The 17,564-nt window shown below is 45.4% G+C and overlaps 1 protein-coding gene across 1 annotated transcript; it reads left to right on the forward strand.

The window, feature by feature from the left end:
* Positions 1-1,212: 1,212 nt before the first annotated feature.
* On the forward strand, positions 1,213-11,176 carry LOC100145515. Its single transcript, XM_031891531.1, has 4 exons — positions 1,213-1,686; positions 2,762-3,328; positions 6,644-7,204; positions 9,417-11,176. Exons 2-4 carry the CDS (start codon positions 3,145-3,147, stop codon positions 9,965-9,967), a joined length of 1,296 nt encoding a protein of 431 aa, XP_031747391.1. The 5' UTR covers positions 1,213-1,686; positions 2,762-3,144; the 3' UTR covers positions 9,968-11,176.
* Positions 11,177-17,564: the final 6,388 nt, after the last annotated feature.

A 17,564-nucleotide genomic window follows, 5' to 3' on the forward strand; every position in this document is an offset into this window, starting at 1 on the left:
TTATTGCTCTGATACCGTTGGGCACGTTGTTACTCAGCAAGCGATGAGAGATGTTTATGGGAACATTATTACTGGGTGGCTCGTAGCCGCTTCCATTGATCCCCATAATTCCCAACCCCCCCTCTGCTCGTGATCCCCAGTCTGTGATTCATGGGCAAAGCCTTCTTTCCGGTGTAATAAGCCCGTAAACTTGTAATTATTAACATCGGGTTCAAAAGGACCAAACTTAACCCTTGCCGCTGCTTGAAAGGTATCCCAGGGGTCTTTGTGCTCGTCATGTGATCCCTCTCCTCTTAAAGGGAACCGCTCCTTGCTGCCAACCATATACTCTTAGCTTGATTGATTTCAACTGCTTGAAGCGTTTAAATGCCAATATATCAGATTTCAGATTTAGGGCGAGCGTCCCAATCCCAATCATTGTCCCTGCCTGCAGCCATGGCGGCTTTGTAGGTGGGTTCGAAGCCCTCTAGGTCTCTCCTGACAGCTGTAACAATAGCCCCTTTATTGGAGCTCCCTATAGATCCTCTCACTTCTCTGTCCGAGTTTGAAATGGAGAGTGGGCGTGTCCTAACAGTCCCTGCCAGAAGCACAGTAGGAGGGGGAGAGCCAATCGCAGCCCTGCACTCACACAAGCACAGACAGGCTTCAGTTCCCTATCAGGTCAGCCTAGCTGCTGATTGGTTCCTATCCTACAGTGCAGGGTACGGAGGGCCGCCGGCTCCCCAGCTCATCCAGAGAATTCAGCCAGCAGGATGTGGCACGGATGGGCGGGGCTAGTGGGATTTTGGTGGAATTTCTCAATAAATCAGTCCAAAACACAACTTTAAGCACAATCCTTCTATATCTACAGGAGTATAATTCCCTGGTACATTCATCATTTTTATAGGATATGTCTCCTTAAATAATACCGTTTTTTCCTCACAGCACACAGACATATGCTCTGTTTAGCCATACCTCCCAACTGTCCCGCTTTTGCCACCCTGTCCCGCTGTCCCGGATAGGCGCCGATCTGTCCCGCTTTTAAAGGGCTCCACTCCCGTGACGTCACACGCACGTCTCCCCTTAGGTTTTTTTTCAATCTTACAGGGACAAACAAAAATTCTAGTTTCACTTCCTGCTCCCAGTGATGGCGGCTGCTGGGCTGAGAGAGGAGCTGACCTGCCCCCTGTGCCGGGAGATCTACACCGACCCTGTAACCCTGCCCTGTGGCCATAACTACTGCCTGCGCTGTATTGGGGGAACATGGGGAACGACTGAGGAATATAGAGGAAGATCTATTCTGCCCTGTATGTATCCGGAGATATGGGAAACAGCCTGAACTGAACATAAACGTGGCTCTGTGTAACGTAGCAGAACTATTCCTCCCTACTGACCCACAGCGTGGCAGGGCATGGATCCCCTGCACTTACTGTGCCCCCCCTGTGCCCGCGGCTAAATCCTGCCTGACCTGTGAGGCCTCTCTGTGTGCCAGACATGTGCGGGTACATAGCCGGGCAGCAGAACATGTATTAACTCTGCCAACTGTTTTAATTGGGCACAGAAAATGCTCCACCCACCAGGAGCTGCTGAGATATCGCTGCACTGAGCATGGCTTCCGTGTCTGTGTGTCCTGCTGCCTGGCTGGGGGGCACCGGGGCCACAGGGTGGAACTGCTGAATGAGAGCCCAGAAAGGATAAATATTCAAGGTAAACTAATCCCAAAGACAGGGCAAGAGAGAAAGGGAATGTCTGACTGAGTAAGGAGTATAGCAGTACATTTTATTGTACCTATTAGGATCCCTAAAGCTGATTTAAGTAGCAGCAACAACGTCTTGCTGACCAATCAGAGGCCCCCGAAGTATAGACAGTATGTTCTTGCTTAATTAATTGGGAAATCCCAACTGAGCTCGTGAGGGAATTTATTTTCCCGCCAGACAAGTGTCGCCCAAGAAACGACGCCAAATGTTACTCACCCACCTCCTTGCACTGTGACTCCTATGATCCCAGGGGGGCCCCTTAATTCTTAAATAAATTCTATATATACAACCACTAGTACTAACTGTAGATATTAGTATCACAATAGCCTTGGGTATTCTGATTGTTCAAGAACTCATCCAGGCCCCTCTTATAGGCATTAACAGAGTCTGCCAGAATCTGAACATCTCTGTCTTAGAAGGGTCCGGTGAAAACACCTTCTCCCAGAGATCCCCAGCTGGGATGCGCATCAGTGCAGCAATGTGTTTGTTGCACATACAATAATCTTAATTCAGTTGACAAACCACAACTATTAACATCAGTGGCACCAAACCCTCCTATTAGCCCCCTCTAGTCTGGATATAAGAGCTTCTCACTATAACAATGCTCTTCCATCAACTGTTCACTTCACTCTTCCCACCGCCAGTCCCACAAGCCCAGTAAAACCCAACTTTGGCTCAACCTGCAATTTGATCTTGATCAGGTCAAGGACTTTCCATACCAGGTAACCTTTTTCACACCCATTGGAGTCTATGGGTGTTTTTTTCGCAGCGAAGCCTGATGGAACATTTCGCTCATCACGAGGGCCCTCTTCTCCTATATTTGTTCCGTAGGACTTGTTTGTAAATTATTGTCAGACCCTTGTTTGTTATGAACGTATGAACGAAGGTAAAGCCTGTGAAAAAGATCACAGGAAATGTCTTCAATGATACAGAGGAAGCTGAAAACCAAGGGTAAGGTAAAACAAATTCAGATCAGAGATACTGTACAAATCCTCTTTGTTTTTATTCTTTCTTTCTGCTTATAGCCGTGGCTGCTGCTGATCTGAAAGCTGATCGAACCTGCTCTGTGTGCCAGGAGATCTACACCGACCCTGTAACCCTGCCCTGTGGCCATAACTACTGTCAGGTCTGTATTGAGAGACATTGGGCCTGGCAGGAGGGGATAGATGAGGATCCTTCCTGCCCTGAATGCAGGAGATACAGGAGATACAGGAGACGCCCGGAACTGAACAGGAACCTCAGGCTTCGTAATATAGTGCAGAGTTTCCTCCCTCACCCAGAGCAGGAGGGGGCACTTTGTACTTACTGTGCCCCCCCTGTGCCCGCGGCTAAATCCTGCCTGACCTGTGAGGCCTCTCTGTGTGCCAGACATGTGAGGGAGCACAGCCGGTCAGTAGGACACATATTGATGGACTCCAGCATACTGTTCAATGATACACCTTGTCCCACTCACCAGAAGCCCCTGGGGTATTACTGCCGGGAGGAGGAAGCCTGTATCTGTGAGGATTGTGTCCCGGAACACGGGGGGCACAGGGTGGAGAAGCTGGATGAGGGAACTGAGAAGATTAAAGAGCAACTGAGAATTCTGCAAGGTAAACTTCTCACTTGTCTATACAACACAGTAATGTACACGGATCATTTATAACCAAAGCTCCAGCTGTAGTTGGGCGAAAATATATATAGAGGTTGCAGGTCTGATGCCATTTATTAAAGGTACTTGTATCCAAACATGTTCCGTGGAGCTACACATAGTTATGCTTGGCACCGACACGTCTGTCCCACCTTCTGTAGCAAAATGCATGCAAGTGCCCCTATTAATAGTGGGGAGGTTTGGAGGGGGCGTTAGTTCCAGGGTCCCCACACCAGGCTCTGCCAATAAGCACAGCACCTAAGGAATCACTCACAAGCTTCATTTTGCCACCAAGCACCCTAGCAAGCCTGTGGGAAATATGGCTGGGTGCAAATAGAAGCAACATTTAGGGGCAGATTTATGAAAATGTGAGTTTAAAGCTTAAACACTCACCCACGTTCTATTAATTTATATGGGATTATTTATCTGTCCCATGTGTCTATCAAGCTCAGCATTCTTGTCCAAATAAGACCCCCCTGTCTGCTAGGGATGAGGCTGGAATTAAAAAAAAATGCATGTTGTCTGGGGGGGGGGGGATCCTTAACTCCTCCCTCTTCTTCTCTGCCCATATTAACTCCTCCCTTTCCTTCTCTGCCCATATTGACTCCTCCCTCTCCTTCTCTGCCCATATTAACTCGTCCCTCTCCTTCTCTGCCCATATTGACTCCTCCCTCTCCTTCTCCTTCCCTTTCTTTCACCAGCAACAGATAAGATGCTCATACATGTGCTCATCCTAACCTGGCTGGGCTACTGTAACCTGCTACTAACTGGCCTCCCATCTCTCCCCCCTACAGTCTGTATTAAATACTGCTGCTAGACTCCTCCCCCTCTCATCCAAGAGAGTATAGGTCCCTCCCCTGCTGAAGTTCTTATCATGGCTTCCCATAAAGCATAGAATATCTTACAAACTCCTCACAACCTTCCCTCCATCCCTCTGCCCCTCACTCCATCTCTTCCCTTGTGTCTCCGTACGTTCCTGGCCGACTCCTCTGCTCCGCACTCCATCTCTTCCCTTGTGTCTCCGTACGTTCCTGGCCGACTCCTCTGCTCCTCACTCCATCCCTTCCCTTGTGTCTCCGTATGTTCCTGGCCGACTCTTCTGCCCCTCACTCCATCTCTTCCCTTGTGTCTCCGTATGTTCCTGGCTGACTCCTCTGCTCCTCACTCCATCTCTTCCCTTGTGTCTCCGTACGTTCCTGGCCGACTCCTCTGCTCCTCACTCCATCCCTTCCCTTGTGTCTCCGTATGTTCCTGGCCGACTCTTCTGCCCCTCACTCCATCTCTTCCCTTGTGTCTCCGTATGTTCCTGGCTGACTCCTCTGCTCCTCACTCCATCTCTTCCCTTGTGTCTCCGTATGTTCCTGGCCGACTCTTCTGCCCCTCACTCCATCTCTTCCCTTGTGTCTCCGTATGTTCCTGGCCGACTCCTCTGCTCCTCACTCCATCTCTTCCCTTGTGTCTCCGTACGTTCCTGGCCGACTCCTCTGCTCCGCACTCCATCTCTTCCCTTGTGTCTCCGTACGTTCCTGGCCGACTCCTCTGCTCCTCACTCCATCCCTTCCCTTGTGTCTCCGTATGTTCCTGGCCGACTCTTCTGCCCCTCACTCCATCTCTTCCCTTGTGTCTCCGTATGTTCCTGGCTGACTCCTCTGCTCCTCACTCCATCTCTTCCCTTGTGTCTCCGTACGTTCCTGGCCGACTCCTCTGCTCCTCACTCCATCCCTTCCCTTGTGTCTCCGTATGTTCCTGGCCGACTCTTCTGCCCCTCACTCCATCTCTTCCCTTGTGTCTCCGTATGTTCCTGGCTGACTCCTCTGCTCCTCACTCCATCTCTTCCCTTGTGTCTCCGTATGTTCCTGGCCGACTCTTCTGCCCCTCACTCCATCTCTTCCCTTGTGTCTCCGTATGTTCCTGGCCGACTCCTCTGCTCCTCACTCCATCTCTTCCCTTGTGTCTCCGTACGTTCCTGGCCGACTCCTCTGCTCCTCACTCCATCTCTTCCCTTGTGTCTCCGTACGTTCCTGGCTGACTCCTCTGCTCCTCACTCCATCTCTTCCCTTGTGTCTCTGTACGTTCCTGGCCGACTCTTCTGCCCCTCACTCCATCTCTTCCCTTGTGTCTCCGTATGTTCCTGGCTGACTCCTCTGCTCCTCACTCCATCTCTTCCCTTGTGTCTCCGTACGTTCCTGGCCGACTCCTCTGCTCCTCACTCCATCTCTTCCCTTGTGTCTCCGTACGTTCCTGGCCGACTCCTCTGCTCCTCACTCCATCTCTTCCCTTGTGTCTCCGTATGTTCCTGGCCGACTCCTCTGCTCCTCACTCCATCTCTTCCCTTGTGTCTCTGTACGTTCCTGGCCGACTCCTCTGCTCCTCACTCCATCTCTTCCCTTGTGTCTCCGTATGTTCCTGGCCGACTCCTCTGCTCCTCACTCCATCCCTTCCCTTGTGTCTCCGTACGTTCCTGGCCGACTCCTCTGCTCCTCACTCCATCTCTCCCTTGTGTCTCTGTACGTTCCTGGCCGACTCCTCTGCTCCTCACTCCATCTCTTCCCTTATGTCTCCGTACGTTCCTGGCCGACTCCTCTGCTCCTCACTCCATCTCTTCCCTTGTGTCTCCGTACGTTCCTGGCCGACTCCTCTGCTCCTCACTCCATCTCTTCCCTTGTGTCTCCGTACGTTCCTGGCCGACTCCTCTGCTCCTCACTCCATCTCTTCTCTTGTGTCTCCGTACGTTCCTGGCTGACTCCTCCCCCTCTCATCCAAGAGAGTATAGGCCCCTCCCCTTATCGTGGCTTCCCATAAAGCACAGAATATCTTACAAACTCCTCACAACCTTCCCCCCATTCCTCTGCCCCTCACTCTATCTCTTCTCTTGTGTCTCCGTTCGTACGTTCCTGGCAGTTGCTATCTTAAACGAACAGACTTCTTTTTGTTGTATTAATTAATTGTTCTGCTGTACATCAGTAGCGCTATATAAATAAAGAAAAATATTAAATATATATTTCACCCCTTTAATTTAACGTAAGGAAAATATATCCCACAACAGTGACTGGGTAATTAGGTGAGTTAAAAAATGAATAATAATGACCCCACTCTGATGGGCCCAGACCCCACTATATGAAACAGCAAGTCCTATACAGAGCCAATAAACGCTAAATGTTCCATGTAGATGGGAAAGGCAGGAGTGGAACCTGGGTACTGCCCAGCAGCTACAGTAATATTATGTACATTTCAGGTGCCTCCCCCTGCATTTATTATTTGTTTTTATTCCTTTTAGCGGTGCAGCATTCGGATCTGAGAGTGGAGCTGACCTGCTCCGTGTGCTGGGAGTTCTACACCGACCCTGTAACCCTGCCCTGTGGCCATAACTTCTGTCGGGTCTGTATTGGGAGACATTGGGACTGGCAGGAGGGGATAGAGGAGGAGCCTTCCTGCCCTGAATGCAGACACAGATACAGGGGACACCCGGAACTGAACAGGAACCAGATGCTCCGTAACATTGCGCAGAGATTCATTCTTACTCTCCCAGAGCTGTGTGGCCCCAGGGACTTCTGCACTTACTGTATCCACTCAATTGTACCCTCAGCCGTACCAGCAACTAAATCCTGCCTACGCTGTGCCACCTCTCTGTGTGAGCGTCATGTGACAGAGCACAGCCAATCAGCAGAACATGTATTAACTGCCCCCACCAGCAGATGCTCCGCCCACCAGGAGCCACTTATATATCACTGCACTGAGGATGGGGCCTGTGTCTGTGTGTCCTGCTGCCTGGCTGGGGGGCACCGGGGCCACAGGGTGGAGCTACTGAATGAGGCTTCACAGATAAGAACAAATCAAGGTAAATAGTACCAAACAGTTTTTATGTGTGTAACACTGTATAAGAGATGGGGAGCTCACACTCTGAATTAACTTCAGGTCATGAACCAGATGACACTTGGCTGGACAAGTCACAGCTCCCTGCAACTACTTATTATTATTATTATTATTAACATTTATTTATAAAGCGCCAACATATCCCGCAGCGCTGTACAATAAATGGGTTTCATGCATTGAGCATACAGAGTAACATATAAAGCAATCAATAACCGATACAGGAGGGGAAGGGAGCCCTGCCCAAAAGAGCTTACACTCTACAAGGAGTAACATATAAAGCAATCAGTAACCGATACAGGAGGGGAAGGGAGCCCTGCCCAAAAGAGCTTACACTCTACAAGGAGTAACATATAAAGCAATCAGTAACCGATACAGGAGGGGAAGGGAGTCCTGCCCAAAAGAGCTTACAATCTACAAGGAGTAACATATAAAGCAATCAGTAACCGATACAGGAGGGGAAGGGAGCCCTGCCCAAAAGAGCTTACACTCTACAAGGAGTAACATATAAAGCAATCAGTAACCGATACAGGGGGGGAAGAGAGCCCTGCCCAAAAGAGCTTACACTCTACAAGGAGTAACATATAAAGCAATCAGTAACCGATACAGGAGGGGAAGAGAGCCCTGCCCAAAAGAGCTTACAATCTACAAGGAGTAACATATACAGCAATCAGTAACCGATACAGGAGGGGAAGAGAGCCCTGCCCAAAAGAGCTTACAATCTACAAGGAGTAACATATAAAGCAATCAGTAACCAATACAAGAGGTGAAGAGAGGTGGGGCAGGGGGTATTTAGCAGCACACTGAGGGTATGTTACACTAGATTAGGGGAAGCTTCTCTAAATAAATGTGTTTTTAGAGATCTCTGGAAGGCAGAGAGATTGGGAGAAAGTCTGACAGATTGTGGGAGTATGTGTTACATGGCACCGCCTCTCAGGGTGGGCCCTTGCTGTATTGGTGGAAGAAAGGTTTTCCTCACTGAATCATACGCACATAGAGCTGCTCTAATTACTTTATTCACTGGATGTTGCACAAGTTCCTGGGTGGTACTTTTCAGATGGTATAATCATTTCATAGATACTTCAGACAATGTTATCTAGTTAATGATGTTACACAGACATAGTCTTGGCAAACACCCTAGAGGTAGTACTCCGAGATGGTGAACCAGTCCCCAGCGCTATAGGAGGATCCAAGGGGGCATTACTCCAGGAATCCCCTGTTCCTGAGCCTGACAACTTAAATTCCCATAAGTGACACTGTGGGGAACTAACTTCTCTAGTCTCCTTGGTGGAGCCTATGGCTGCTCTACTAACACTCCTGATCCACTCCCAGAGTGACCTAATAATTACAGTCTTAACAGGCTCTTCCCTTACTGAGACCTACCTCCACCTCAGGCTCATTTGGCACCAACCACCTTCACAAGCAAGTGGGGTTCAAAGAGAATGACCACATGGCACCCATTCCTTTTATAGAGCAGGGAATCCTGACACCCCTGGGCAACTACAGAACTACCCAGGGACACTCTGACCTGGAAACATCTCCCCCTCCCAACTGTGCCACAGGCCTAGCACTTACACTAATACACTGGTTAACCCATTTGGGTAAAGGTGAACAAAACTTGTACCCTTCTACATTTGTGTATCGAAATCACTAACTGGGGGTCCCTAAATCCCCCCCAGCCATACCCACAGTAGCTCATTGGCCCCTTATACTCTATATGGTTCCCTAAAGGATCCCCATCATACAGGGGGAACCCAAGCTCTTCCACTGTCTCCTAACCCTGTCACCCTGACAGCTGGTACCTCTGTCCATTAATTACAGGGGCACCATATACCGGGAAGATAATTTTACCATATCTTACCAATTTTCAAGTAATAGTTACCGGTATAAGTTTAGGTGAAGAAATTAATTGCCACAAATCAGCAATTAGCTTTTGGCACCCTATTGCAGTTTAAACATAAAGCCTAATGTTTGATTGGATTTTGGGATAATTTCACTGCAATTGTATAGTCTGTCCCCATTCCTGTACCTATTGCACTTTACATGTGACTGGGGTATTTAGATATCCCCGTTGTACCCTACAGTTGCTGAAATGTAATGGGATTTATGAGTATAAAAATGTTATGATATAATAAGACCTTTATGGGAAAATTTAGTTTTTTACCATTTTATACTTTCAGGGACGGCGGCTGCAGGTCTGAGAGTCCAACTGACCTGCCCCCTGTGCCGGGAGATCTACACCGACCCTGTAACCCTGCCCTGTGGCCATAACTACTGCCTGCGCTGTATTGGGAGACATTGGGAACGGCAGGAGGGGATAGAGGAGGATCCTTCCTGCCCTAAATGCAGACACAGATGCATTAGAGAGGAGAGACAGAGAATGAATAATACATTGTGTAACATAGTGCGGTTACTTCTGCCCCCCCCTGAGCAGCGGGACCCTGCTGGCACCTACTGTACCTACTGTATTCACTCACTGGTACCCGCGGCTAAATCCTGCCTGCTGTGTGAGGCCTTTCTGTGTGATAAACATGTGCAGGAACATAGCCAGGCAGCAGAACATGTATTAACTGTGCCGACTGTTTTAATTGGGTACAGAAGATGCTCCGCCCACCAGGAGCTGCTGAGATATCGCTGCACTGAGGATGGGGCCCAAGTCTGTGTGTCCTGCTGCCTGGCTGGGGGGCACCGGGGCCACAGGGTGGAAATGTTCCCTTTGGAGCAGGAGTAAATAAGAAATGTTTTTTTTTATAAACACCAGCCATAGATTAGGCTTAAGCTGCCCATTCATACCTAGATTTGGCCACTTCAGCCTTTATATTAATATGAATGGTCTCCTCAACCTACAAGAACACGGTCTGTGCTCAATCTCATTCAAGGGTCAGTCTAGTGAAGATAATATAATAATTGATGTATAATTAGTCTTATATAATCTGGTAACTCTTCTCTTATAGACCTTTATCCTTAATTTGTTGTCTACACACTGATTGTACTCTAAAATCACTCTTTTTATCATTTACTGACTTTAGTTCTACAATATTAACATTGTTCACTGTGTTACTAATATCTACATATCTACAGTTAGTACAGTTAGTATTAGTGGGTGTATATATAGTTTATGTATGTGAGTAGATAGATAGGTAAGTATAGATTGTGGGTGCTGGGTTTACTCGGATGGGTTGAACTTGATGGACTCTGGTCTTTTTCCAACCCTATGTAACTATGTAACTAACTATGTAACTATGTAACTTTAGATATGTATTTCAGCCCAGTTAATGTTTGTCTTATACTGATTCCTAAGCAGCCCTTGCTCATGTTTTTTTGCTACATCTGGATCTGTTATCCAGAAACCCATTATCCAGAAAGTTCCAAATTATGGGAAGGCCATAGCAGCTGCCATTTTAGCTTGGTCTCAGTAGCTTCCTGCTGCTGCTGGTAGCTCAGATTACACAGCACAGTTGGGAGCGAGATTATGTTAATTATGTTAGGGGGAGGAGGAGAAGGGAGGGGGAGAGAGGAGCAAACTGAGAAGACTTGTGCCCGTACCCTGAAGGAGAGCCGAAATCTGACACAGAAGAACATGTGACACAAAAGGAGACAAGAAATCCTGTGTTTCTTTTGATAGAGGACTCAGTGCGGCATTACTGTGAGTGCTTATGGCTGTATTTCCATAGACGCTACTGAGTTTGTACCTTTCCTTCTCCTTTAATAAATCATTGTATATCATTCAATCCCGGGGCTTTGGTATCCACCCAACCTAGAGGCAGAGAGGCCATTTCTCCACTTAATTTTCTATTTTTCTGTTAGTTTTGTATTACCAATACGTTTGGTTATTGCTATGCTTAGTGCCAGCCCCTATATACAGTGTAATGGAACTCGGCAATAGTCAAACTTTATATATACATTTTTTTTTCTTTTATAAATGTTTATGTACATGAAAGTCCCGGCATTTTCTCTTGTTTAATGGAAAAAAAAAACAATAAAAGTTAAAATTAAAAAAAAAAAAGGTTTGGTTGGTTAGGAGAGTCAGCATTCTCTCCAGCAGTAAATAAAAACGTAATATAGCGATTTTATTCCATCACACATTGAATATACTGATTTTAAAGGCAGTTAAAGATGAGCAGGGCAGATATATTTATATCTTATACCCCCAGAATAACATAATATAATAAACTAAGTGGCCTATTAAAGAATCTCCCCAAACTGGAATATATATATCAGTAAATATTGCCCTTTTACATCCTTTCCCTTGAGCCGCCATTTTGTGATGGGCTGTGTGCTCCCTCAGAGATCAGCCGCAATTTTGTGATGGGCTGTGTGCTCCCTCAGAGATCAGCCGCAATTTTGTGATGGGCTGTGTGCTCCCTCAGAGATCAGCCGCCATTTTGTGATGGGCTGTGTGCTCCCTCAGAGATCAGCCGCCATTTTGTGATGGGCTGTGTGCTCCCTCAGAGATCAGCCGCCATTTTGTGATGGGCTGTGTGCTCCCTCAGAGATCAGCCGCAATTTTGTGATGGGCTGTGTGCTCCCTCAGAGATCAGCCGACATTTTGTGATGGGCTGTGTGCTCCCTCAGAGATCAGCCGCCATTTTGTGATGGGCTGTGTGCTCCCTCAGAGATCAGTCGCAATTTTGTGATGGGCTGTGTGCTCCCTCAGAGATCAGCCGACATTTTGTGATGGGCTGTGTGCTCCCTCAGAGATCAGCCGCCATTTTGTGATGGGCTGTGTGCTCCCTCAGAGATCAGCCGCAATTTTGTGATGGGCTGTGTGCTCCCTCAGAGATCAGCTGCCATTTTGTGATGGGCTATGTGCTCCCTCAGAGATCAGCCGCCATTTTGTGATGGGCTGTGTGCTCCCTCAGAGATTAGCTGACAGGAAGTGATGCAGCTCTAACTGTAACAGGAAGTAGTGTGGGAGCAAAAGGCAGAACTCTGCCCACTCATTGGCTGATGGGGCCTAGCATGTATGTGTGCCTTGGCTTGTTTGTGTGCACTGTGACTCCTATGATCCCAGGGGGCGGAACCATGTGAGGGAACCGCCCCAGTCATTTATACCCTTGTTTACCTGGAAATTATATTTTTATACTTTCATAGATACTGGGGTTTTTCTGTATAATAACTGTTGTTCTGTAAATAGAGTCTTACTGTATAATGTATAGGGGGCCCTACCCCTGCCTGCTATTAATCAGCTGGAAATAATAACAGTAGTAATTCACCGTATCACTGGGATAGAAACACGTCTGTCACATGGTGTTGCCACCGAAGGCACCATATTTGTAGTTGGATTGATGTGGGCAACAGTGGATTGGCTGGGAAATTCCGCATTTCACCATTGGCGACTTTTTACGCCAGGAGGCCAGAAATTTAGAGAGTGAGGAAAAAAGTTGAGTGTCAAAAAAGTGACAGTTGCATCAAAACAGTCACAATCACGTCAAAGAGGTTGCGGTCACGTCAAATACATTGCAGTTGTGTCAAAAAAGTCACGGTCATGTAAAAAAAAAGTCACGGTTGCATCAAAACAGTCACAGTCACATAAAAAAAGTTGCAGCCCTATCAGATAAATCACGGGTTGCGCCAAGAAATATCACGGTTGCTTTAAAAAAAAGTTGCGGTTGTATCAAAACAGTCACAGTAGTGTCAAATACATTGCAGTTGTGTCAAAAAAGTTGCGGTTGCATCAAAAAAAAGTCAAGGACGCAGCAAAAAAAAAGACACAGTTGCATCAAAACAGTCACAGTCACATCAAAAAAATTCAGATAAATCGCGGTTGAGCCAAAAAAGTCAGTTGCGTAAAAAGAAATTTGCGGTTGCATCAAAACTGTCGCGTCTAATACATTGCAGTTGTGTCCAAAAAGTTGCAGTTTCAGCAAAACAGTGACAGTCACGTCAAATACATTGCAGTTGCGCCAAAAAAGTTGCGGTTGCACCAAAAAAGTCACGGTTGCATCCACACAGTCACATCAAAAAAGTTGCAGCCCCATCGGATAAATCATGGTCGCGTAAAAAAAAGTCACGGTCTCATCAAAACAGTCACAGTCACGTCAAAGAGGTTGTGGTCATGTCAAATACATTGCAATTGTATCAAAAAAGTTGCAGTTGCACCAAAAAAAGTCACGGTCATGTCAAAAAAAGTCACAGTTGCATCAACACAGTCACATCAAAAAAGTTGCAGCCCTATCAGATAAATGACGGTTGCACCAAAAAAATCACGGTTGTGTAAAAAAAAAGTTGCGGTTGTATCAAAAGAGTCACAGTCACATCAAAGAGGTTGCATGTCAATTACATTGCAGTTGCATCAATAAAGTCGCATCAAAAAAAGTCATGGATGCGGCAAAAAAGTTGCAGCCCTATCAGATAAATCGTGGTTGCGCCAAAAAAGTCACAGTCGTGTAAAAAAAAGTTGTGGTTGCATCAAAACAGTCACAGTAGTGTCAAATACATTGCAGTTGCGTCAAAAAAGTCGCGGTTGCATCAAAACAGTCACAGTAGTGTCAAATACATTGCAGTTGCGTCAAAAAAGTCGCGGTTGCATCAAAACAGTCACAGTAGTGTCAAATACATTGCAGTTGCGTCAAAAAAGTCACAGTGACATTAAGAAAGTTGCAGCCCTATCAGATAAATCACAGTTGCGCCAAAAAAGTCACGGTCGCATAAAAAAAAGTCACGTAAAAGAGGTCATGTCAAATACATTGCAGTTGCGTCAAAAAAGTCGCAGTTGTATCAATAAAAGTCATGGACGCGGCAAAAAAAGACAAGTGTGTCAAAAAAGTCACGTAGAAGCTACATTTTGCAAATTTTTCGCCTTTTCATGAATTTTTCCACCAAATTCACAAGTTTTCCGGTGAAACGGGACAGATTCACTCATCGTTATTGGAAAACAGCAGAGAGAAGTTTTTCCTGAGGCAGTGATTCGCTGTGAGATTCCACATTTAGCGGAAAAATTTTGCGAGTTTGGATTTGGATTCGGTTTGGCCAAGAGTGCGGATTTATCCGAATCCTGAACTGGATTGGGTGCATCCCTAGCTGATGGGCAACAGGAGCCAATAGGGAATAACTCATTGCATTGCCTTTATAACTGGATAATTCAGAGCGATATAATGCAATATACAGGTATAGGATCCCTTATCCAGAATGCTCGGGACCAAGGGTATTCCAGATAAGGGATCTTTCTGTAATTTGGATTTCCATACCTTAAGTCTACTAAAAAATCAATAAAACATTAATCAAACCCAATAGGGCTGTTCTGCCCCAATAAGGGGTAATTATATCTTAGTTGGGATCAAGTACAGGTACTGTTTTATTATTACAGAGAAAAGGGAATCATTTAACCATGAAATAAACCCAATAGGGCTGTTCTGCCCCCAATAAGGGGTAATTATATCTTAGTTGGGATCAAGTACAGGTACTGTTTTATTATTACAGAGAAAAGGGAATCATTTAACCATTAAATAAACCCAATAGGGCTGTTCTGCCCCCAATAAGGGGTAATTATATCTTAGTTGGGATCAAGTACAGGTACTGTTTTATTATTACAGAGAAAAGGGAATCATTTAACCATTAAATAAACCCAATAGGGCTGTTCTGCCCCCAATAAGGGGTAATTATATCTTAGTTGGGATCAAGTACAGGTACTGTTTTATTATTACAGAGAAAAGGGAATCATTTAACCATTAAATAAACCCAATACAGCTGTTCTGCCCCCAATAAGGGGTAATTATATCTTAGTTGGGATCAAGTACAGGTACTGTTTTATTATTACAGAGAAAAGGGAATCATTTAACCATTAAATAAACCCAATAGGACTGTTCTGCCTCCAATAAGGGGTAATTATATCTTAGTTGGGATCAAGTACAGGTACTGTTTTATTATTACAGAGAAAAGGGAATCATTTAACCATGAAATAAACCCAATAGGGCTGTTCTGCCTCCAATAAGGGGTAATTATATCTTAGTTGGGATCAAGTACAGGTACTGTTTTATTATTACAGAGAAAAGGGAATCATTTAACCATGAAATAAACCCAATAGGGCTGTTCTGCCCCAATAAGGGGTAATTATATCTTAGTTGGGATCAAGTACAGGTACTGTTTTATTATTACAGAGAAAAGGGAATCATTTAACCATGAAATAAACCCAATAGGGCTGTTCTGCCCCAATAAGGGGTAATTATATCTTAGTTGGGATCAAGTACAGGTACTGTTTTATTATTACAGAGAAAAGGGAATCATTTAACCATGAAATAAACCCAATAGGGCTGTTCTGCCCCAATAAGGGGTAATTATATCTTAGTTGGGATCAAGTACAGGTACTGTTTTATTATTACAGAGAAAAGGGAATCATTTAACCATGAAATAAACCCAATAGGGCTGTTCTGCCCCAATAAGGGGTAATTATATCTTAGTTGGGATCAAGTACAGGTACTGTTTTATTATTACAGAGAAAAAGGAAATCATTTTTAAAAATTAGAATTATTTGATTAAAATGGAGTCTATGGGAGATGGCCTTTCCATAATTGAGAACTTTCTGGATAATGGGTTTCCGGATAAGGGATCCTATATCTGTATTAAGAACAAACTATGTGTGTATTCATGTGTATAACAGCACAAATGGAAACATACATTGGATTAGGGGTACCTCAAGTTGTGGCCCTACAGATGGTGATTTATCAACGTTGGGATTTTTTTCCCAGAATTCAAAATTTTTTGAAAAAAAAGTCACTGGTAATTCACTGGTACATTCATGATTTTTATAGGATATGTCTCCTTTAATTGGGGCCCTTCACCCAGACATAAGAAGCTGAATAATAAAAGTCCATTTCAAATTGAACATGAAACTCAGATTCTATTTTTATTAACAAATCCACACCCATTATTAAGGCATTTAAAAATCCCAGCTGTCAATCATATATTTTCTGCCCCGCCTCAATGCACAGAGACAATTACTTTCACTTTCCACTGCCTAGATGTCATTGCCCTTCTCTCATTCCATCCCCCTTATGGTCTATGACAGTGCAAAAAAAATCTCACGTCACCCGCTACTATTCTTTTGTCGCCTGTGGCTATTCTTTTGTCGCCCTTGGCTAATCTTTTGATGCGCAGCTATTCTTTTGTCGCCCTTGGCTAATCTTTTGATGCGCAGCTATTCTTTTGTCGCCCTTGGCTAATCTTTTGTCACCCGTGGCTATTCTTTTGTCGTGTGGCTATTCTTTTGTCGGCCACGGCTAATCTTTTGTCACCCGCGACTATTCTTTTGTCGCCCGCGCCTAATCTTTTGTCGCCCGTGGCTATTCTTTTGTCGCCCACGGCTAGTCTTTTGTCACCCGCGACTATTCTTTTGTCGCCCGCGCCTAATCTTTTGTCACCCGTGGCTAATCTTTTGTTGCCCACAGCTATTTTTTTGTCGCCTGCGGCTATTATTTTGCCACCCACGATGCGAATCCATGCCTGGCGAAACATTTCACCCATCACTACTTTTTAGTGTTGATAAGTGCATTGAATACCCAGTTGCAATATCCATACTGCTAAATCCTCCTTTCAACCTCTGTGCCCTCAGGCTGAAGGCTTCCGGACTTGGATGTGTCTATATGCTCTGGGCTAAAAGATCTACGATGTGAGAGAGGTCCTTCTATCAGAAGTGGGTACTATGACCCCCTGGGCCAGTTGGGCAGTATGGCCATCACTTCCATTAGGGAATATCTTGTGATGAACTCTCAGGATTATCTGGGGGAAGAAACTTCAGCACTCCATGATTTGCCCAGCAAAGAACAGAAGACTGGTTGGTGGGAGGAAGGGGGGGCTTTTTAGGCCAAATGAATACTTCTATCCAGGTTAGGGGAGCAGGGGTACGAGCCATTGGAGTTTTCTCTTCTTTTGACAAAGGCCAGAAAAAAAAATCTATGCTAAGTACTAGGTGTTTCAGTAGCGGGGGGGGGGGGGGAGCTCCTTGCCCCAAAGAGCAACAAAACTGAAACTGAATTCTCTCTGTTTATTCCTATAAGTTGTTAATGTACAGTGGAGGAAATAATGATTTGACCCCTCACTGATTTTGTAAGTTTGTCCAATGACAAAGAAATGAAAAGTCTCAGAACAGTATCATTTCAATGGTAGGTTTAACAGTGGCAGATAGCACATCAAAAGGAAAATCGAAAAAATTACTTTAAATAAAAGATAGCAACTGATTTGCATTTCATTGAGTGAAATAAGTTTTTGAACCCTCTAACAAAAAAAGACTTAATACTTAGTGGAAAAACCCTTGTTTGCAAGCACAGAGGCCAAACGTTTCTTGTAATTGATGAGCAAGTTTGCGCCCATTTTAGGAGGAATGTTGGTCC

The sequence above is a fragment of the Xenopus tropicalis genome, chromosome 8 (genome assembly GCF_000004195.4).
Source record: "Xenopus tropicalis strain Nigerian chromosome 8, UCB_Xtro_10.0, whole genome shotgun sequence".
In the NCBI taxonomy this organism is placed as follows: domain Eukaryota; kingdom Metazoa; phylum Chordata; class Amphibia; order Anura; family Pipidae; genus Xenopus; species Xenopus tropicalis.